Here is a 22,246-nt window from a genome sequence, read left to right on the forward strand (position 1 = left end):
ATATCACACAAAACGTGCATCATAGTGACAAAAAGCACCAAAAAACTTTTTTAAATGAATTTTGTTTCAATGCCTGGTGTTGTGCATGCACACACATAATGCACACTTCAAACTGCAATTAAACATTTATTATCATATCAGAGGAATGCTTACATTAAATCAGACATATTGATTACTGTGAGAGAAATTCAAATGAATAAAGAATGGACATGTTTCGTCTACACCCTTATAGGGGGGATAGTCTGGTAATATAACCATTTAAATAACCAATTTGATATATATTTTTTTCTGACAAGTATCAAAACAAATACAGGTTTGCAAGTTAGAAAGAGAAGTTGGTGGTGTTGTGCCGACGTCCATTGTTGATGTGCGTCAAGTTAAAGCAGACGTCCTATGCTGTGGCAATGGGAGCGTACTGCAACGCTAGTCTGTCAAATTCATTCTCCTGCAGGGAAACCAAGAGCAGAGCAAACAGTTAAACAGCAGGGGAAATATCTGACCAGCTGTGCTACTGAACAAACACGATTTGTTTAGCAATGGTATAACGCAGTTTTAGCATGTTTATTTACATCTGCACCCATGTGTAATTACAGCACAAAGACTAAAGGTTCTTATTTGCCTTTGCTCCAAGGACACATGCTGCCTAACATTCAAAACAAACAAGCCAGGTAATTAAATTATGAGTTATTAATGGTTATAAAGGCTTGTCAGGGGATGGCTCTCGTGGCCTCCCTCAGAAGGAAATGCATTAAAAAACAAAAAGACAATAAATCAAGTTACCTTGGCGAAATAGTCTTTGAGGAATGGGTGGGCTCTGTGTGCGTCTTTCAGCTGAGAGAGGTACCGATTGGTTACCTGAGAGCAAATATAAACAGATGCACACGTTAGAAAGTAACATGAAGTTAATGACAAAAATATCTCTGAAAAAAAAAATGTTTAAAGACCCTTAAAATCTGTTTTTGGGGGGTTTTGATTTGAAAATGTAACATAACTTAAATTTAGGCATAGACAAGTCCATTCAGAGGATAAGCCTTGTTTCCAAATTGTCCACATAACCTTGAGTGAGATGTTCCAATCAGTGATTATCACAGTTGAAAACGTTTTAGTGACGTCTTTGTCAACGGTCAGCATTCTTTTGCCTTATTATCAAATCCATCAAACCATCAAAAGACAGATAATTGAGCCTTTATCTCGTGAACTCTGAGTTCTAGGGTGTAATACTCACATAGCACTAAAACAGTGGAAATGCTTGGGTGACATTTTTCACGACAGAGGACAAATGCAATCAAGAGATTGCTCGGTTGAATGCTTTTGGCTGCTTCAATCAAGGCAAACTCACATAAAATTGCTGAGAATAGCATCTTGCTCTCCAAGCACACGATCGTTATTGAACAAAGATATTTCCATGTCCTCTTTGACTGAAGACATGTTTATCTTAAGGAATATACTAAACTGAAGGCTGTTAAAGCGTTGCTTTATCATTTACAGCTTTGGGTCCAAAGTCTCACCTCGGGAGCTTTGCCCAGGTGCTGGGTCAGCACTATGAGGTTGATCAACGTCTCAGGGTGGCTGCTGTCCTAAAAAGGAGAAAGAGAGATGGACAGAAAGTTAGAGAGTCATTCCTCACAAAGCAAACAGCAATAGAAACACATATGTGGTGATAAGAGAAAATTACTCTGTATTTAGAGAGATTCTTGTCACTTCGTCATCTCCTGTTTCAGTTTTAAGCTTCTTAAGTTTCTTTTCCTTTTATGTATTCCACTTAACACCATGGTTTTGCAGAACGGGTGCTTTGACATGTAAACCCACATAATACTATGTTATCGGCTTAGTGAAAATAACATTAATAGATTAATATCACTTTGTAATCATTTAACCATTAAAAAAGGAAGAGGAAAACTTAAAGAGGAAGCTCATCAAAAACACACATTTGTGAAAAAATTCACTTAAGTTGACCTTAACTGATTAAGTTTTAAGTCATTACAGAAAAACATCTCGGGAGTCTGACAGAGGTCTGGTTTTAAAAGTCAACATCACTGACATAACTTTCAATAAAATAACTTGTTGCATCTTGTGGATGAACTGTGTGCCATAGTCAAACCCAACTGTTTGTGGTTAATCTACAACTGCAGACTTCAAGAGAGTATGTGGTGCCATCTGCTGTTACAATGAAAACAGCTAAAATGGTCAAATTGCCTACAATGTGGTTGAGAAAAGTATCCACAGAGCAGGAAACATTTGGCCTCATTTTAGAGAGTAATGATACTAGATTATATTATAATTAAATAACCTCATTAGTAAGTTAAATCTTTGGTATGCTGCTGTGTGTTTGGTTTTACTCAAATGTATGTGGCCATGAGTGCATAACACCTTGGATGAAGAAGGCTTTTGGAAGAACATTAACTTCAGTTAATTATACTCTACTGACCACACTGCTTGTCCTGAAACATACCGTAAAACCATATATAAATATACAGTATATATGCGGTCGGTCAGTGGTGAAACAGTGACACACATCTTCACAACATTTCTCACTTTCTCACATTTTGTAATGAGGTTTAACCCTGTAATCATATAACATAGCACCTCTAGAACAAGCCATCTGTTTAGCAGGCATTCACTAGGGATTTAATATACTGTATATATATATATATATATAAATCTAACACCAGCCTGAAAAACAAGCCACTGGGAGTTTTACCTGAATAAACTGTGCATGTTTGTACACCACTGTGTTTAGGATGTAGGGGTGTAACGGTACATGTATTTGTATTGAACCGTTTCGGTACGGGGTGCTCGGTTCGGAACGGAGGCGTACCGAACGAGTTTCCATACGGACATATTAAGTAGAGGACCGCATTTGTGGAGCGTGCTGCAGCCGCACATGCGCAGTTGCGCACACCGCGACACAATAAACAGCAGTAGTAGCGGACGTCATGGCTAATGCCGCTAGCGTTGGCAACAAGCCAGAGTTGGAGGACCCTCCCGCGACATTAAGGTCTCCCGTTTGGGAACACTTAGGCAAAGCGGTTTGCCGACATTGTTCATGTGAGGTCGGGTATATTTCTGGCAACACGTCAAACCTGTTGACCCATTTGAAACGGCACCACCCCCACGTGAACATCGCTACGAGGAGAAAGACGAGCGTAGCGTTAAGGCGGGTCCACACCGCACCGACTGCCCGACTCGCGTCGGTAAATGAAGTCGGGCTACTTAATATGGCCGACTCGAATGGCGGATTACACATTTGAATCGGCTGAAATGAACGCCGACGTGGGCCGATTCGAGCGACCACACCAAGGAGACTCATGTCACGGACGCCGACTCTCTCAAAGACGCAGATTTTCGGTCCGGTGTGGACCCGCCTTTAGTGCAAACACAGCTCCCCACCGCATTTAAACAGCCTCTCCCTGCCCTGTTCAATTTTGCACATCAGATGGAGAAAAGATTTGTTTTTAAAAAAACAGTCTGAGCCTTATTCATGTTATTTAATCTGAGCAACAACTTGAAACTATTTAGTGTTGCAACTGTTCAATTTTGCACATCAGATGGAGATTTTTTTTTAAAGAAACAGTCTGTTATTTTGATTTATTTTTATTTTTTAAATAAATATTTTAAATACTTGTATTTATATTTTTGAGCAGCATTCTAGCTCCAGTGCATGTTCCTACTGTTAAAAGCACAAAAGTAATAAACAACTAGCACATTTATATTTTGCATTTTGTTTTCTTACTGTACCGAAAATGAACCGAACCGTGACCTCAAAACCGAGGTACGTACCGAACCGAGATTTTTGTGTACCGTTACACCCCTATTAGGATGTCAATTAATGTGTGAGGAAGACACACAAGAAAAGGGACAAAAACAAATTACAAACTATCGTCATCTAACCTTGTCCAGTGCCTCCTGCAGCACTCCCTCGGCCTCCTCCCACTTGTTCTGAGCCATGTAACAGGCCGCCTGCCCGTTGAGGAGCAGCAGTGTAGAAGAGTACTTGTCTGACATCTCCTGGAAAATGTAGTAGGCATCCTGTAGCTTCTCTCCACCCTGGAACAATAATTAAATCAAATGTAAGCAAGACGAAATCTGAGTTTTCAGCAGTGACCATGCTGAAAATTAGGAATGTAATTTACTTGGTATATATGCAGATATATGACATTTATTTCATATGTACGGAGGGTTTACAAATGATTCATGATTGATCATTTAATAATATATCAAATGTGTGAATCTTGATGATGTTATACAAATGTCGGACTCCTCACCACAGCAATATTAACCCAGGCTGTAGCCAGCTGGGTTAGAGTAGCATCCTCATCCTGCTCCTGCATCTTCTTCAGCTCTTTCCTGTATATGAGAAGAATATAATGTATGAGCTATTCCAGCAACACAGTCAAATTTCAAAGAGACAGTATATATTTGTGTATGCAAAGTATCTGTTTATTAGTTCTTAGTTAGTTCCAGACATAATGTCAAATGTCGTTACTAAATACATTCAAAAAGCTCATCGATGTTATCCATGAGTCTTCAAAAACCGAGGTTGGCGTGTATGATTGGCTCGTTATTTGAATATGGATATGAATGTCAAATAAACCAATCACCTAATCAAATCTAACCTAACAATGAAATGCAAATCATCCACCGTGTGTGTTTTGCCATACCTTGCAAGGTCAACACGATCCAGACTCAGCATCACTTGAATGGACATGGCCATGCTGAAAAATAACAAATGCTCAGGTCAGCTTGGTCAGTTTCAGGATGTTGTCTTTCAAATTAAAGTAACCTATTAAACTCAGAGACCCTTCATTGAGTCTTGTGGCACAGATGTGCTAATTATTTCCATTTGTATACTGAAAATAGGTAGAAAAAAAAACCTGCTGCATTTTCTGGAGACACCTTTCATACAATGCCTTTGATCAGAACCCTATCTAGTGGAGGTGATATTGCAGCCAAAGCTGATCATTTCAGTAATTCTTACGCTTAATTTTACATTATCTGGTTGGTTGTATTTTTTCAAAGCAAGGATTAAACAATCTTCTTAGTCTTTATTTTAGTTCAAATGTTGTGTAGTTTTCAAAAAGTATTCAATTGCTGATTTGAAGGCAGTTTTAAACATGAACACAATCTTTCTGAGACTTTTTTATAGGTAAAACCTGGATCCATTCTCACCACTCAAGGCTTTCTCCTTGGTGCAGAGTCCTGAGAGCAGCATCAGTGTTCATCTCATGGTAGTAGATGGAGGCAGCCATCAGGAGGAAGGTGGTGTTGGCAGCATCCACACTCTTTGCCATCTTCTTGTCTAGATCGGCAACAATAGTATCCCTGCAAGAGAAAATAGCAGCGGAAAAACTGTTGAGATATTAAGGACTTTAAACGAAAGAGAATCCATGAATCACAATCGGGGACGAATATAAAAGGTGTTGCTTTGTAATCTACACACACAATTACATTTCAAGGTTCAAGGTTCAAGGTTTCTTTATTAATACCAGCTGGTAAATTTCTTGTGCAGACAGGCACTCGGCAATCCCAGTATAAAAAACACACAGACATTATGACAGACAAATCACAAATAGAAAAACACAATATAGTCATAGAAATATAAAAGTGTTTCTACATGAACTCCTAGAAAACATAGAAATGTAGAAAAGTAGAAAAGTGCTTCTTTATTTAGACATGTAAAGACCAAGGCTGGGTGATATACTGAATACTTTGGGGGATAAAGTATATTCTATAATTCTGTTGCGTATACCAAAGAATATCTCATTTTGATGAAACCAGTTCCCTCGTTTCACAAAAAAAGAGACACAGAAGTAGTTTTAAATTAACGACAATACCTGGGAGATCAAACTGAAAGCTGTAATGTGTCGAATCAAAGAGATAAGAGATGGTTTTCATGAGTACTGTGTGCAGAATTAGGTTCTGGTGGACACTTAAGACCATCACACCATATATAATTGCTCAAGTGGTAAAGAAACTGTCAAAAAGCCATTCCAGAAACTGTGTGATTGTATAACTGTCTGTAATACTTGGTGCTTAGTCTACTTTGATATTGACTGGAAGATTCCTCTGCCTAAAATGTCCATGAATGTATTGAGCTACTGTCTACTACTACTATTATTGACAAACAAGCGTAGCCATATTGGCCTCATGCCCCCTCCATGTTGAGCTAAGATGCGAGCTCTGACCTTTTGCTTTCACTGGACAGATACTCAGCAAGCATCCTGACAGCCTGAAGCTCCGGTGGAGAGTTGCCCTTGATGTCATCCAGGACAACAGCATACTTCCTCTGCAATAGCACAAAACACAACAGGTCAGGTTGAGCAGTCTGAATGTGTCTAGATATATCTTTGACACATACAATGTCCAACGTAACTTGAGGAAATCATACTTTAAAAAGGTTATACCTGCGCAATGTATGCTCTGTACAAAAACATGTCCCTTTCAGTCTCCTTCTCGGGTGTGGACGGCTTCAAAGAAGAAGAAAAACAGCCATTATTTTTAAGAAGAAAGATAAGCTAACATGTTTAGCATTGATGCTCGAAATCGCCGTTTGCTGCAGGCTAAATAACGGCCGAAACAGTCGATTTTAAAACATTAAACTGACGCCGTGTTAGATACTTACCTTCACCTTCTGAGCCTCGTTAATACATTGTTGATAACTGCCAATATAATAGGCATTTTTCACATCGAAGAGTTCATCAACATCTCCCTGCTGCGCCGCCATGTTTGACTACAGAACTTCCTGACACGTAGCAAAAGTACGTGACGTCCCTGCCTTTCGCCAAGGATTGTGGGAAGTGGAGTTCAACAACAAAAGCGAAGGGATCGGACATACATCCGGAGATAACAGAGGGTAAATTGATAATAACTTACAGATAGATGGAATACAAACATTAATTAAATAAATGTATATTGCTTTGCCCTAAAAAGACAATATCTCGAGGTACACAATAGTGAAGTATTCTGCGATATTTGATATCGATTAATCATGCTCACTTTTCCAGAAAATAAACCCCTAATTTTATTGATCTTGTATTATAACCTACTACTGACTTCTGTTCAAACAAAACAGCTTACCTGAAGACATGAGCATTCTCAAAAATGTTACTGACTTTTGAAATAATTTAATCATATTTAATATATTTTTTTAAATATATATATTAAATATAAATTAGATTTTTTTTCCTCCCCGCATTGTTTTTATTTATTTGTTTTTATATTTTTCTTGATTTTGATTCTTACTTTCTGCATATTTCATGAGTCTTACCCTACTAATGCCATTATATCACTAGAGGGCGCGCCAGATCAATTCCTCCACTGCAGGTGTCGTGTTTTATTATGACTGAGATTTGCAGCAACACACTAATTCATCTCACGGTACAATATATAAACATAAATTGGCTCGATGTATTGCTTTAATAACAGTGAGATTATGACTTGGGCCTTCTGGCAATGTGTGCCTGAAACTTACAGCATATGACAGCAACACTGTCCAATTACCTCAGCGTTTTAAGTAACAATGCAAGGAGGCTATTTTGACCTGGGGAATTCCTGTTTCCTCACGGATGACAAACTTCCTGTATCCTAAAAACATCCGCTGGCAAAATATCAGTGTGTTAATTTACTAATCAGCTAAATGCTATAAAACTATTGCCTTTTTTTTTTTGGTTTGTTACAAAATTGTGATGTAACCCCCCCAAAAATGAAGTTTATCCCATGTAGGCTAGTTGTAACTCATGCCAGTATATCATTTTGTCCATGACAGAAAAACTGCTCCCCGCATTTCCTGCTCATTGTTCCTCTAAACACCGTTTCCTCTGGGAACTTTTCAGCCTTGGGACTGGGGGACTGGACCAGGATAATTACTGGAAACGGTTAATGGGGGCAGGGAATGTTCTGGTTGTAAATGGCCCTTTCTTTCGGTCGACTCCCCTTGTTGCTCCTTCATTGGCCCAAGCCAGCATCAATCTGTTGATTTCCAGGTCCCTCTCAAGTTTGAAACTTTTTTTTTTTTACGAGGAGGAGGAGGAGGAGGAGGAGGACTCGGGTTACAACTAACTCCTGTAACCGATCTCACCACAGCCGGTAGAAGAAAACACTCTCAATAATTCACACACCTCTGTGCCGGATTACACGGTTACAGAACAAAAAAAAAAGGGGGGGAACAGACGTGTTTCTTTTATCGCGGGAGCTCCAGAAAACAAGCGAGCAAAACCAGAGAACATGCTGTGAAGCGACGTATCTCCCCGCAAAGACAGGATGAAGACTTGGGCGATTTAGTTTGAGAGTTAAGTTATCACACTGTTGGCTGACCACTCCCGCCGTGTCCCACTGAGGTGACGGGGGGCAAGAAAAGGTGAGTTCCATGCCGGTGCTTTTAACGGTCGAGCGGTTTTTAAATCAAACTCGCGAACAAACAATAACGGGTCACCTATCATCAGCGGCCTGTGGTCAAATCCAGTTATTAGCCCGTTAAAAATGTTTACTTGTTGACCAGCATTTTTTTTTTCACCGCCAACAAACTAAATGTGAAGTCAACGAAGTTTTGTTTGCTAGCTCACTTGTCTTTCTTGGACTTTTTTTATTTATTTATTTATTTTAGCGGAAGTAACGGTCAGGCTTATCAGTTGAGGACGTGATTCAAATATAGCATTTTCATCATTAAGCTAGCAACAACAACAAGACATGGCCTTAAAGCGATTGTGTGACGGTTGTCTTGGCAATTAAGTTGATTTGGGGGAGTTTATTGACTGCGTTGGCAACCTGAGAGACAGTTGGCTGACAGTTGTATTAGTTAGGCAACAGATAGACACACAATGCTATTTATGAACAACGTCATATTATTGGAAGACAAAATGAGGAACTGTGTGACTCACTTCATGGGGAGGGCGGGGGTCATAATGTGGTAGATTACTGTTCATTTCACTGTTCTGTTACTGGTTACTGTTCTTTTTTTTTTTTAAATCAGGTATTATATATTGATAAAGTAATGTAAAACATTAGCAATGATTGGAAAATTGGATATCTTCCCATCCATAGCATCCAATTAAAAACATGTTTGACCTTGCAAGGCGTGCATGTTTGTATATACATACAGATAATGTGACTAATTGATACAATATTTTACAATAATGTTGTGTGTTGTGTTCAATTCTGAAGAAATTGAACAAATGTCAAGGGACTGCGTCTTATTTAAAGATGTAACAAGCCTCTCTGTGGTTCCAGTGTAATCTGCCACTGCATGTCCAGGGGGAAAAAAACCCAAAAAAGGGTTGAAGCCATGTGTTTTGCAAACACTGATATGTTTTGTAACACATTGCTGTGTTTACATTGTAAAGCTCTGGTCCAGTACAAGGTTTGAGTGTGGATGAATGGCTCCACTGTGCAGCCGGGGCTCTGGCAGGTAGCGGCACACATTATCATGCACAGCCTCGACAGACATGTCAAATGAATTATGGCCTTGGATCAGGACTTGGGAGTTTCCTCTCTCCGTGCATTAGCTGGATCAGTGGCGAAATGAATTGGCGTTTTTTCGACCTGCTCTTTTTTTTTTTTTTTTAGTGGCCCAAGAGTCCTTTGTGTCTTTTTGTTGTTGGTAAGCAATAGCTGACATGGAGCTGATTATCATTATCATTATCACAGAATAACTGCAGGGCAACATATTCTGTATAAATATATGTAAATATACAGTCTTAATAATCTAGAACAGTCATTATTAGTTTATTTATCCAGGGTTTGTTGATTTATTCATTTCCAGCAAAAATGCCCTTGTTTCAGCTTCTCAGTTGTTATGATTTGCTGCTTTTTTATGTCATTGTACTTTGCATATATTTGGGGTTTGGACTGTTAATTAGATAATTGACCATTTGAAGGTGTCTCCTTTTGGCTTCTGGAAATTGTTATATGCAAATTGCGTTGGCACTATTCTATGATAGGCTAAATCATTGGTCTCCAACCTTTTTATGGCATCTGACCCCTTTAAAGATGCCAATGTCTTGATTATAAATTTTATATATTTGGGTTATGAACTTATGGTCGGACAAAACAACAAATCAGAAGGTGCCACCATAATCTTTAGTGAGTGGTGATGGGATTTCTTTCCTAAAGTAATAATTATAATGAAAGTGAAATGCAATATAACTGAAAACTCTTTTAATTTAGATGTAATTCATGACTGGTTTTAATGAGCATTTGCTTTATCATTAATCATATAATCATGTGCTGCACAACAGCTTTGTTTCAGCACAACATGATTCAGAAAGACAAGAAATAATAACGATATATCTGATAATTGCCAGTCAATAGTGGGATTAAGCAAACGCTGGTGTGCCTTGTCTAAGTACAGTATATTTAATTGTTACCGTGTCTGAGCAGATCCCCTCCTCCGAGAGGACAATACAGTCACGTTGCCAGACATTTCTTCATGAAGTGTTATTCGAGGCCGAGCTGGAAATTGCAGCAGTAACGGCGACCGACACTGTTGTATCTACAGAGGAGAATCCATGGTAACTCACCGACACGACAAGCGAGGTGTTTGACCAGCCTTTATTAGGCTGCAAAGTTCAGCCGAGCACGCGGGTGGCCTCCAGTTTCCCTGGAAACCAGAAAACACTCGGAGCGTGTGGCCTTGTCAGAAAGAGCAGAGCTGCTGGACCTGCAAAATATCATGACATTGTTTGAAATGGAGAGCGTGAGGGACGGCGATATTTGCCAATAGACCAGACACGTTTCAGATCCCACTTGAGTCATCTATTAGTCACAGTCATGTCCTCTCATATTGGACCTCCCTCTGCTTTCACTGATCTCCATCCCCGCAGTTCTTACAGCCAAGCACTCTGGTATTTGCCACTCCATTGACATACCAGGTTAAAAAATGATGCTCTAGTGAGGCTCGAGGTGAAGGAAATTACTCATAATGTGCCTTGCTCTTACGGTGGCCTTAATTAAAATGTCATAGGCCCAGACATCACTCATAACTCAAGCACCAGTTACAGCTAGCACCTTGATTATGTCTGGCATTATGTGCAGCGCTGTTGAGATGCCAATTATATTGAAAATAATATGTAATTAAAACTTGGACATATAGCAATCAAAGTTAAGTCGTGACAATGGGTGGCCTTTTTTTTTTCTTTTCTATTTTTCCACAGATATGTGATTCTAAATCAGCTCACTTGTAACCATTAAACAACATTTATTCTGGTTTTTAATGCCAAAACAAACTGTAAGTGTTGTGTTGGCCCTCAGGCAGCGCAGCAGCGACTGTATTCCCAGCCTCATTATACATGCGTAACACTGACTGATGTTCCTAAATGAACGCCATCAGTTTACAGTCACTGTCTCTCCTACTGTATGTGCTGGCAGTCCAACCGTTTAGCCCCGTCCCTCTTCTCTGCCCAAACCTGTTGCACCGCAGCAGACTCCCCTTAGCCTCCGGTCTATTTTAGTCCAAATCGTCAGGCTGAATTATTAATTCACGATCCATTATATGGTGATGTGTTAATTATTAATTTTACAGTGGGCTCTGGCGGATCTGAGGAAACTGTTTAAAAAAAAAAAAAAAAAAAGGTAGCATGGGGCATGGTGCCTGAGCGAAAGGCACACTGATTGCCTCCTTTTCTGCAGATCTGCAGAAATGATGACTGTGTGGGAGGAAAGGAAAGTGACATCGCATAACCAGCATATGAAGATCTACCTCACCCAAAGCATGCATGATGTACGCTCGCATCGGTCTATCTGTTTGGATGTATTTATGGCTCTCATGTGTGTGTCTGTGTGTCTGTGTGTCTGTGTATTAAGCAGACGCACAATGTACGATTGTTAACACACAGCAATGGCGCTTTTATGCAACATCTCAAGAGCGAGACAAACACTACAAAACTTGGTGAGAGCTGAAATTGCAGCGGTTCACTTGTCCTGAAACCCGTCTGTTGATTCCCTAACAGCGGCACAGCTTATTTGAGTGGCTCCATGTCCTCTCCGAGCACAAAGCACGGATGTACCTTATATAACAACCGCGATTGTCTATTGTTTCTCAAAGTGGAGACAGATTATTTCATACAGCTGGTGAGAATCTGCGGCGAGATTCAGGATTCCCAGATAAGAACTAGTTTTAACGACATCCGTAATGCTTTTGGTCACGATGAAGAAACTTTTTCTCGGGTCTAGTTTTCTTGTTATTTTGTGCAGTGTTATGAAGCTTTTATTAAAGCTGTCATAGGAAAACAGTTTTTTTTCACCTTCACTCGCAAAATTTGCAGCCCTCCTATAAATACTACCTTTATCGTGTTTAGTTTTTGTTGCCGGTGTCAGAGAGGAGTGGATTGAATGCTCCCTTGGTATTAGAGCTGAAATGATAGTTGAACCAGAGGAAAAAATAAGCAGTCGCTATTTTAATGATCTATTAATTATTAGTAATTTTTCAAGCAAACATCTCAAACAATAACTCGTTCCAGCTTTTCATATGTGAGGATCTGTGATTGTAAATTGAATATTTTCTGGTTTTGGACCCTTCCTTCCGACAAAACAAGTTATTTAACGACACAACCGTGGGCTCTGAAATTGTGCTGCCAATTTTTCTGGCAAAGGATTAATTGATCAAATATTTAAATGAACAATTATCCCTGCCAGCGTGGTTAATTTACAGCTTAACAGTTACACAGCCTTTGTGCAGGATCGCATTAAAGGCTGCAGATATTGTTTACACACTGATGCATCTATTTAAGGTACCCTTCAAAGCGTGCATTTAATTGATTTAGAGCTGTGATTATTAGTTTATTAATGTGCCAAAAGACAGATTTTTTTTGCCTTAATTTAATATTATGAAGTAAATCTTCATTGCCGTTAAGAGTGTCATTATTTTACAGTTATGCCTATTAGCCTCGCCTTCACTATGCAATCGTGTCCAGGATTTGACGTCGTAGGAAAATGAATGGCTCAATTTACGGAACTGGAAGGAAGTGCGTCAACCATTGGTAAGGAAAACAGAAAGAGGATAGTGCTTTTGTTTTCCCTCACAACAATGCTGAACGCTCACTACAATAGTACAACAAATATAAAAATAATTGTTAGCTGCAGGCCTAAATTGATTCTGTTTGCACCAGTAGTATTTTTGATTTTTTTTTTTTTTTTTTTATCATTTTAAGTATTGAAAATATTCTATTTCTGGACAGCAGCATGAAACCACATGGCAGGGTAGTTGGGTGGGGTAGAGGGACTCTAGATGGGGATGTCTCTGTTCCATGGTACACATCTGCATCACCAAGGTTTATGCTTTTAAAAATGAGAAGGCGTGAGAAAATTGACAAATATTCATCAAGCCTTTGAATGTTGACATCATATTTTAAGTACATCGTGCAAAAAAAAAGTTGGTGTCAAAGGAAATCATGGACACACATTACGCCGAGGCAATATGACAGAACTGCGGATGTTTAAAGAGCAGTAAATCCCCACAAATACGGAGCTATTCTCTGTAATGGGTTCCACTTCCATTCTACAGAAGTGAAGATTTCTCTGCTGATGGAGTCGCCTCTGTCAGGGTCACAGTGCCCCAGTCCATGTGACCACTCATCCCTGAAGAATATGAAAGTCGTGACATTTTCTGCTGCCATCAACCAATCGCTCGAAAGATGAAGTGTCAACGGAAAGTTCTGTGATCTCTGCCAACGCTTTTTTAGCAACTTGTGGCGGCCAAGTGGTGTAGAAACACGTTCTTTATTGGGTTTTCTCTTTATGCTGGCTGTTATCAGCACTCACCATGCTGTCAAGATTGGCAACAGAGTGGGGATATTTTAGGTGCTGTGGCCTTTTCTTTGTTGTGAGGCATGATGGCATGCGTTAGAGTGGGCGGGAGCTACAGGTGTATCCAATTTCTGGCTGTTTCTCACCTGTCGCACCTCAGCTTTAGTTTGACTGACAAGTGCGATCGATGCAGAGGCTGCAGACTGGAGCCTGCTCAATGCCTCCCGCGCTGTAAATATGAGCAGCCAAAAGGTATGTCAGGTAGCATGTACGGCTGGGAGAAAAACAATATAATAATGTAATTTTACATTTTTCTATTATTGCTTCTGTCACAATGTCAAAAAGCCAGCAGGCGCATTAATCAGCGATGCTTTACATTCTGATCCTTGCCTATGGGAGCATATTATGTATTTACTTTTTCCCCTATTTTATCACTTGAAACTGTTCATTTTGCATGAATGTTCTTAATAAAATTAGAAAACACTCAGGACATTTAATTCGTCGGCTATTAAGCTGTCGAAGCGCGTGTGGAATTTCTCATTACTATTCAGGAGCTATCTCCTTTCTGGTTTCCTCAATTGGTGAGTGAGTCAACACAGGCGGCAAATATTGCATCTAGTTCAGTCAAACATTCACTGTTTCCAGCTTCCCAGATATGATTATTGTCAGCTTTTCTCTGTTTCATATCACTGAATTTCTATGTAGTAGGATGTGGGACTGGTGATCGGACACATCAATTTGAAATGGTCTTCTTCTGCTCTTTGAAATTATGAACATTTCTGTGATTATTATTATTTTTAATGGCTTAAACAACCCTTTGGTGCTTTTGACCACTTCAAAAGGAGAAATATCTTCGCCAGACCCCCAAATCACAGTTTGTTGTTTTAGAATAATGTCATTAGTTGTAAGCAAAGTCATTTTTCCTTCTTTTGTTGTTTCATTTAAAGGATTCAGGGTTAAAGGATCCAGTATTTAACAAGAAACAAGTGTAAGAACCTGCAGCATGCAGCTTGGTAGTGCTTTACAGTGGTGCTTTGAGTTAAATATTAATATGCTGATGTTGAGCAGGTAATTTTTACAATGTTCCCCATCTTGGTTTTGTTTTTAGTGTGTTAACATTTGCTAAAAAAACAGGTATAAACCAAAGTAGACCTCATTTTGACCTGCGGAGGGCTCTGTATGAAAAGTCAGAGGATCACCAAAGTGCTAACCGTACATTCTGAGGAGAATCATCAATGTCTGGATCAAATTTCATGACCATCCATCCAATAGTTTCAGTCTGGGCCAAAATGGTAGAAAGGCATCGCTGTCTAATTGCAACTCCTAATGTGAAAATTGCTAATTATCAGTAATAGTTTTCGATATATTGCAGTCGGCTCCTGGACTCTCAAATAAACAAGCTACACAGTGCTTCAAGACGGGGAAGTCATTCTTCACAGCCCTTGTTCACTCCGTCAGTTTGAAAGGTCTCCACGACGGCCGCATTGTAAATGAAAACGACAGCCGGTAGGAGCTGTCATCCCACTTATTCCCCTTCTCCCAAATGAATTGGGGAAAAAGCTGTTTGCTGAAGTGTCCCCAATACAGACATCAGCTTTACCTGCCCTAAAAATCACAGAGGCAAAGCAATTTAAAGCCAGATAATAAAGGGCCCGTGCAGCTTCACCCGACCCAGCTCCAACAATCCTCCGAGGACTAGAAGAGAGGAGAGGAGGGTTATTTTCTTCGTCATCACAAGCCCTTTTTTTTTTTTTACCTCGATCCCTCCGTCAGGCTGTCACGCCAAGGCTGCCTGCACCTGGAGCGGGTGCATTACCCAGACTCCCTCACTGTCATGAGACGTCCAACGCCGCGTACAGTCCGTTTTCATCTCCCTGAGTTATGCTCGCTGAGCTTTAGCCTGCATGTCTCTGCGAGTGTTTTTAAAGCAGCTTGTTGGTGATTTTGTAGCTTGTTTAACTGCTGTAATTATGCTGCGGGACTGTTGGCTGCTGCAATCTGTCTTTGTTTTTCATTTTCAGCTGCTTAGAGCAGACCCGGCGGTATGTGTGTGCGTACATGTGTGTGTGTGTGTGTGATTTCTGTATGCAGGCATGGCTGTGGCTGGTGTGTTTTGTATAACACTCAGCAGGTTTTTTTTGCTGCTGTCGTGTCTAGTCCTGCCTTAAATCCGTTAAGATTTTGCCTCTATAAATACTATGGAGATGCTGTGTCAGTGTTGGCCAGGCTGTCCCTGGGCACTGGACTTCACAGACCATTTAAATCTGGCACTAAACCACTCTCATGCTGCAAAGTCACCCAAAAAAAAAAAAAAAAAAAGATTCCTTGATTGAAAACCTTTTCATCACTCCGAGCACTTCTTCCCTGAGGGCCGTTTTTTTTTTCATGAGGCCTTTAGTAGTCCCGTTTTGCGGAAATGGAGTGGGGGGGGGGGGGGGGGGGGGGAGTGAGAGGAGTGAGCGTCTCCCTCCATTCTTAAGATAAGAGTGCCAGGAGTCTATTAGTCACTCGTCATCTTTGAGTTAAACCTCAGACGGTCAATCCCAAGTGCCACCATGTTAAAGTGTTTGTATTCGTGGGTCTGGAAGACAAACATTCTCATCCCTTTTTCCTCTTGTTTGTCAGCATGCTACACAGGGTTGTGACTGGCCCCGGCCCCCGACGAGAGTGGAATTTAATAAGCAACACCAAACCACCCTCCAATCCGACAAAGAGGGTTGCTTTTCTTAATGTGCCCATTACCGAGTTGCACTTTTCTAAACTATTAAACGTCCATCGGCAAGGACGCGGCGATGGAAGGTAAATGCAGGCTAACCCTTAAGTGTTGCCAATGACAAGCGATTGTCCTCTTGAGGCTCACGGTTGTGATTAGAGGGTGACGGTGCAGGTGCACTAAGCGATTGTGTTTTTTGTTTCGTTGTGATCGTTCGCGGCTTTCTTCTTCTTCTTATCCATTTCACACACGTTGCATCAGATCTGGATTTTCTGTAACAAGTGCAGCCTGACAAGTTTAGAGCTACAATCCTGGTGAAATGGTCGATGGGGATCTGTCAGTGATCCTTGATCAGCACGGAGCAGGGGCCCGATTTTAAACGTCCAGCACCTGCAAAGAGAGAGGAAGTAAAACTACATTCAGCATGAGAGACAGTAAAAATAAATGACCTCTCATTCAACAACTACATTTCACACCCGATGTGTGAGCATGTGTACTATATATCCATATATATATATATATGTCTACCCGCCCTATTCCCCTCAATCTCTCTTCCTCTGTCTTTGCTCTCCCTCTCCTCATGTGTCTCCTCCCTGGGAAGCATCCTGCTGACACTCTCTCCAAGGAGTCTTATTGATATTCTTGGAGAGGCATTGCAGAGAGCTATAGAGAGAGAGAGGGGGGAATGAAAGTCACACACTGTAGCGGCAAACGCACTGCCTTCTAGTACCTAACAGTAAAAATCACAAGTCAAACAGCAGGGATGTGTCACCATTCATTTCATTTTGTCTGCTGTGCTAATAGAAAGTCTCCTGCATTGGGGTTTTTTATTATTCTCGAGCTCTCGGAAAGGCTATTGGCCAATCATGCAGAATTTCTGTTGAGCTTAGGGCTACTTTCATGCGGAGGAGATTAAACCCCTATTGTGATGTGAATGCGACACTTTGCTTGGATAAAATGATTTAGTTTTCTCTCTCGACAGTCACCTATTATGCTCACATTACATGTCAGTGATGGGGAGATGCATGGAAATAAAAGCTGACTGTTTTTTTTTCCCCCTGAGGTGAAGAAATGTTTTACTTACTTGCATGAATATTTGCATCATTCCTGAGAGAAATGGGGTGTTTTAAGTCCTCGGGTGGATTCAACACTTGCTTCTTGGTGCTGATATACCAGAAAGTGAGGAAGAAGAAAGTTAACGAGTAAGTCAATCAACAGAAAATGAATCTGCTATTAAAAACTCACACCATTTTGCTATTTTACCTTCTGTAATGTGAGGATTTGTTGTTTTTGTCAGTTTTTACATTATTGTTTTGGACTGTTTGTCACACAAAATGAAACGTTTGCAGGTGTCACCTTGACAACTGAAAATTCTTCTTTTTTTCCCACTAATTTCTGTCATTTTAGGGATAAAACAATTAATTGTTTAATCAAATAATTGGTATGTTAATTGATAATGACACTCCTAGAATGAAAGTAGAATTAATTACTTGCCTAATGAAGGTATGATTTAAAAGTGACAAAATAATAAAAAGAAAAGGAGATCGAGCATGAATTGCATCAAGCATTGAAACCCAACTTTAAGTATCTGACACTTTGATTGATTGATTGATTTGATGGTACCGACCCTTTGTGTCGGCGCGGCAGACCTTAGCAGGGCTGTAGCAGCTCATATTCAGCCAGCACAAACTGCAGCGCCAGTGACTCTCTATTTTCTCTCAATGTACAAGCTGTATTACAAGACAGGCTGGGCGACGGCTAGCTGGTTAGCATGCTAATTTCACTGTATATGTGCAACACAATACAGAGACACTGTTGCCTCTTCACGTTGTGTTGGTAATGTTAGTTCATATTTTTTTATGTTTTAAACCAAAATTTTGGCCATATCTTACACATTGCATTTAAGTTAAATTGTTAGCTGGTCAGAGAATGAAGCAATTTTAAAAATCAGTTAATTGTCTAAGTCAATCATGAAGCAAAAATGGCAAACATTCTCTGCTTCCAGCTTTGCAAATGTGAAGAAATCATTGGAAAATAGCCATCTTACGATTTTAAAGTGTTTGCAATTTGAAGATATTGCATTGGGCTCTGCTTAATTCCAACAGGCATTTTTCTATCTGTTAATGAAAATAATTGGCAGTTTCAGGCCAATTTTAAAATCAAGTCTAGGGAGTTGTGTTATGATAGACTAATTAGTTTTAGGTTCTTTTTGTGTAATTGTGTTAAGGCTCATTTTTTTGAAACCGTGGCCATGTCCTCATCCTCATTCATTCCATCTGTGCTGACATTGTGGAGGACCGCTTTATCTCACGTCCTCCCAGGTTATCCTCTGAGAGCCGTCAAGGTTGGGGAGAGGGAGCGTACGGGAAAATAGATTAATTTTATTTTTCAAAACAACAAATGTACAAACCTTACGAGGTGACCCGCGGTAGCATTGATACGCGGCTGCTGAAATGTTTGATAGGAGATCAGCGGGAGTGTGAAAGCCGACGGCCCTCATCACCGCCACTATTCTGTTTAAGCACCAAACACACGCACGGAAACAACACCATACATAAATCACGCAAGATATGTGCAGTGAGTAAGTTGGCACCGTCTCCTGCTCACCTTCACACACATGCACATCCCGTTCCCCGAATGCATTTAGCAGATGAGACTTCCAGATTACGTTTTCTGCTTTGCATGTTGGTGCTGCACCAGGCTTTACTCCTGCACAAGTAATGGCACACTCTGCTCTAACTACCTTGTAAGCTCCAAGCCAGAGGGTTCGCCGGGACTAATTTGACAACTGCCACGGCTCATTATCCGAGAAAGGGGAGGGTTCTTGGCCCCACAGTTTAAACAGTATTAGTAGTAAATGTTATTTGCAATAACCTCACACATTGCATGAGAACGGCTGAGCTGCTATCTAAGAAACCATTTTATAGGTTTCATAAAACATCTGTGAAAAACATAAATTCTCATTTGGAAAAGGAACGCCTATTCATATCAGTCTTTTTTTCCCCCCCTCTCTTTCTTGTCTTGACCCAGACTTGGACCATGGACTCCTTCAGCACCAAGAGCTTAGCCCTGCAGGCGCAGAAGAAGCTGATGAGCAAGATGGCCACCAAGAGCATGGCCAACCTCTTCATCGACGACACCAGCAGCGAGGTGCTGGACGAGCTGTACCGCGTCACCAAGGAGTACACGCGCAACCGCAAAGAGGCCCAGAAGATCATCAAGAACTTGATCAAGATGGTTGTGAAGCTGGGAGTGCTCTACAGAAACAACCAGTTCAACACCGAGGAGCTGATCCTGGTGGAGAACTTCAGGTAGGCGTTCAATAAATATATCGAGACGTCGGGGAAACGCACCGTTTCGCTTCCTCACCGAGAATGCATTTCGATACCACACTCATGTCGGTGCAAGTGGAAGTGATAGCTTACCGTTAGCTGAGCATAAAGACTGGAAGTGACAGCTAGCCTAGCTCTGGTCAAAGTTCAGAAACATTTGCAAGCTAACACTAAAGTGTATCGGGGTTGTTTGATCAGTACACAAACAAAAATGACAATTTGTGGTTTAAGGATCTATTTCTTAATGGATGACATGTTTTCAATCAGCCCCATGTTTCATTGCAGTGAGAATAATCATCTAATACATAGAGCTTTAGTCACATCCTACCGTATATGTAATTATTGCTATATTGTGTATCAGAAGGTGACGAACCTTGTGAAACAACAATGACCTGGTTCTAGTTGAGAGCTTCAAGTGGAGGGAACTGCAGTTCCAGTGTATTTGTGTGTGCTGATGTAAGCAAATTAAGAAAATTGGCTTTTACATCAGTTTATATATTTCCCGCTAAGAAAAGTAAAACTCAGCTTGGAGGCATGTGAAGCTGACATAAGTGCACAGTGTGGAGAATGGTGATTATATTAGCATGGCGATGCATCGCTGCGAAGGACGGGCACTAGAACCGGCAGAGGGGAGTTGCGAATTTTTTCCTGAAGAAATATCACAAGACGACAGTTTCTATTTTTACTCTCTTCCGCCGCTCCGAATTAGAAAAACTGACAGCCTCTCTTCTCGTCTTCGCAGGAAGAAAGTCCACACGCTGGCCATGACGGCGGTCAGTTTCCATCAGATCGAGTTCACCTTCGACCGCCGCGTCATGAGCGCCATTTTGAATGATTGTCGGGAGCTGCTGCACCAGGCCATCAAACGCCACCTGACGGCCAAGAGCCACTCGAGAGTCAACCACGTGTTCAATCACTTCGCCGACTGTGACTTCCTGGCGTCTCTCTACGGGCCCTCGGAGGTTTACCGCGGCCACCTGCAGAGGATCTGCAACGGGGTCAACAAGATGCTGGACGAGGGGAACCTCTGACCTCCACCGGCCTCGTCATCTGGCACCATTACCTCTTAGTCGCCCCTCATCTACCACCTTGGGAAATTTCTTCTTTTTTTTTTTTTAGGTGACAATCATGGACATTTGTGTTTATAATGTGTTGCTTTGTGTTTGTGTGCCTTTCAGCCGTTACTGTAACACTGAATTATTTTTTTTGTATCTCGTCTAGTTAGTCCAAAGTCTGTTTCTTTTCCAGCCTGACTTTTTGTTATTCCACAGCAAACAAAACCCAGCAGATGTTTGGGAGGATTTTCTTTTTTTTCTTTTTACTGAATGTAAAACTTCATGCTCTTATCAGTATATTTAGGGATAGGAGCCCTGACAACTGTGCCTTGAAAAAGAAGATATTTTTTTTGTCTTCATTCCAAGGGCGCTCTGCTTGCTCTCTTACTTAATCAAAAAGGCATGAATCCGGCACAGGCCTTCAGTCGTACCTCCGTGAGGAGCTTTTAATGGACCTGAATGGTTTGGGGCGGTGGCCAGGAGAGGAAAGAAAGTGAGTTCACGTCTTTTCCAAATAACCAAGGATAAAGAAGTGATTTTTTTTTTTGTTGTTTAAGTAGTATTGCACTCGATCCTGAACAAGCGCTGTACTGTACTTTCCTGCAATAACGAATCCATGTGAAACAGCAGTTGAGGAATCCTGCTTAGCCTGCATTTTACAGCACTGAACTTCACTTTGTAGAGAGGCCAGGGCTTTTGTTTGGAAGGCACCTATAAACCCAGTTTTGTTTTTTAATAGTCTGGTTTACAGCCACCACAACAAAGATGAAGTATTTAGGTCATGGGGGGACCATAAACGTGAAGGAATTTGATTGTGCTGTGTATTGTCGAATGTGTTACTGGCTGTACGGTCATCTGCTCTTTTAAAAAACACAACCCTCCAACTTTACGACTGTAAATGTCATAATCACAGCGGGGGGGGGGGGGCGGCACAATGTGCAAGTAAAGGTTGCTCTGGCATTTTGTCAGAGAGGAATAAAGAGCGATCACAGATGAGAAAAAAAATGCTCGTCATAATAGATGTTGGAGCCCAGGGTCAGCTGTGTTTTCGCTTACCGACGTTGGCCTCGGGTTTCTCCAAAAGGCACTAAGACTCGGATTCTGACAGATTCCGACTCCCCATGAGCAGTCGGATGAAAGGCTGGACGAAAAACCGCAGCTCCGTGTTTATGAATAGGGCCGGGCAGGGTGTGGAGATTAGAGCAGAGACAAACACAGTACCTGATTGTACTCTCCCGCTGCAATTACAGCTCCCCACTCTGGGGTGGTATAATGGCCCGGAGCCTGCCTCCGCCGAGCAGCCACTCCATTTCACCAGACAGCAGCCTCATGTAATGTGATGGAGATAACCATCTCTGTTTGCGCAATGCAAGTCCTTTTAATGGAGCGAAAGATATTGTTGTTTTTCT

The 22,246-nt window shown here is 41.0% G+C and overlaps 2 protein-coding genes across 2 annotated transcripts; one reads left to right on the plus strand and one right to left on the minus strand.

Moving 5' to 3' along the window:
* Positions 1 to 113: 113 nt before the first annotated feature.
* cope (COPI coat complex subunit epsilon) lies at positions 114 to 6,767 on the minus strand. The gene is made up of 10 exons (XM_084011901.1): positions 6,623 to 6,767; positions 6,405 to 6,467; positions 6,186 to 6,286; positions 5,170 to 5,322; positions 4,662 to 4,715; positions 4,266 to 4,347; positions 3,892 to 4,047; positions 1,509 to 1,577; positions 781 to 855; positions 114 to 445 (listed from the first exon to the last, which is right to left on the minus strand). Exons 1-10 carry the CDS (start codon positions 6,722 to 6,724, stop codon positions 392 to 394), a joined length of 909 nt encoding a protein of 302 aa, XP_083868027.1. The 5' UTR covers positions 6,725 to 6,767; the 3' UTR covers positions 114 to 391.
* Positions 6,768 to 8,049: 1,282 nt separating this feature from the next.
* On the plus strand, positions 8,050 to 21,698 carry tnfaip8l1 (tumor necrosis factor, alpha-induced protein 8-like 1). The gene is made up of 3 exons (XM_084011906.1): positions 8,050 to 8,356; positions 19,481 to 19,761; positions 20,525 to 21,698. The coding sequence occupies exons 2-3, from the start codon at positions 19,490 to 19,492 to the stop codon at positions 20,811 to 20,813; spliced, it is 561 nt and encodes a 186-aa protein (XP_083868032.1). The 5' UTR covers positions 8,050 to 8,356; positions 19,481 to 19,489; the 3' UTR covers positions 20,814 to 21,698.
* Positions 21,699 to 22,246: the final 548 nt, after the last annotated feature.

Source organism: Eutrigla gurnardus, assembly GCF_963514095.1.
Source record: "Eutrigla gurnardus genome assembly, chromosome: 6".
Lineage (NCBI taxonomy): Eukaryota > Metazoa > Chordata > Actinopteri > Perciformes > Triglidae > Eutrigla > Eutrigla gurnardus.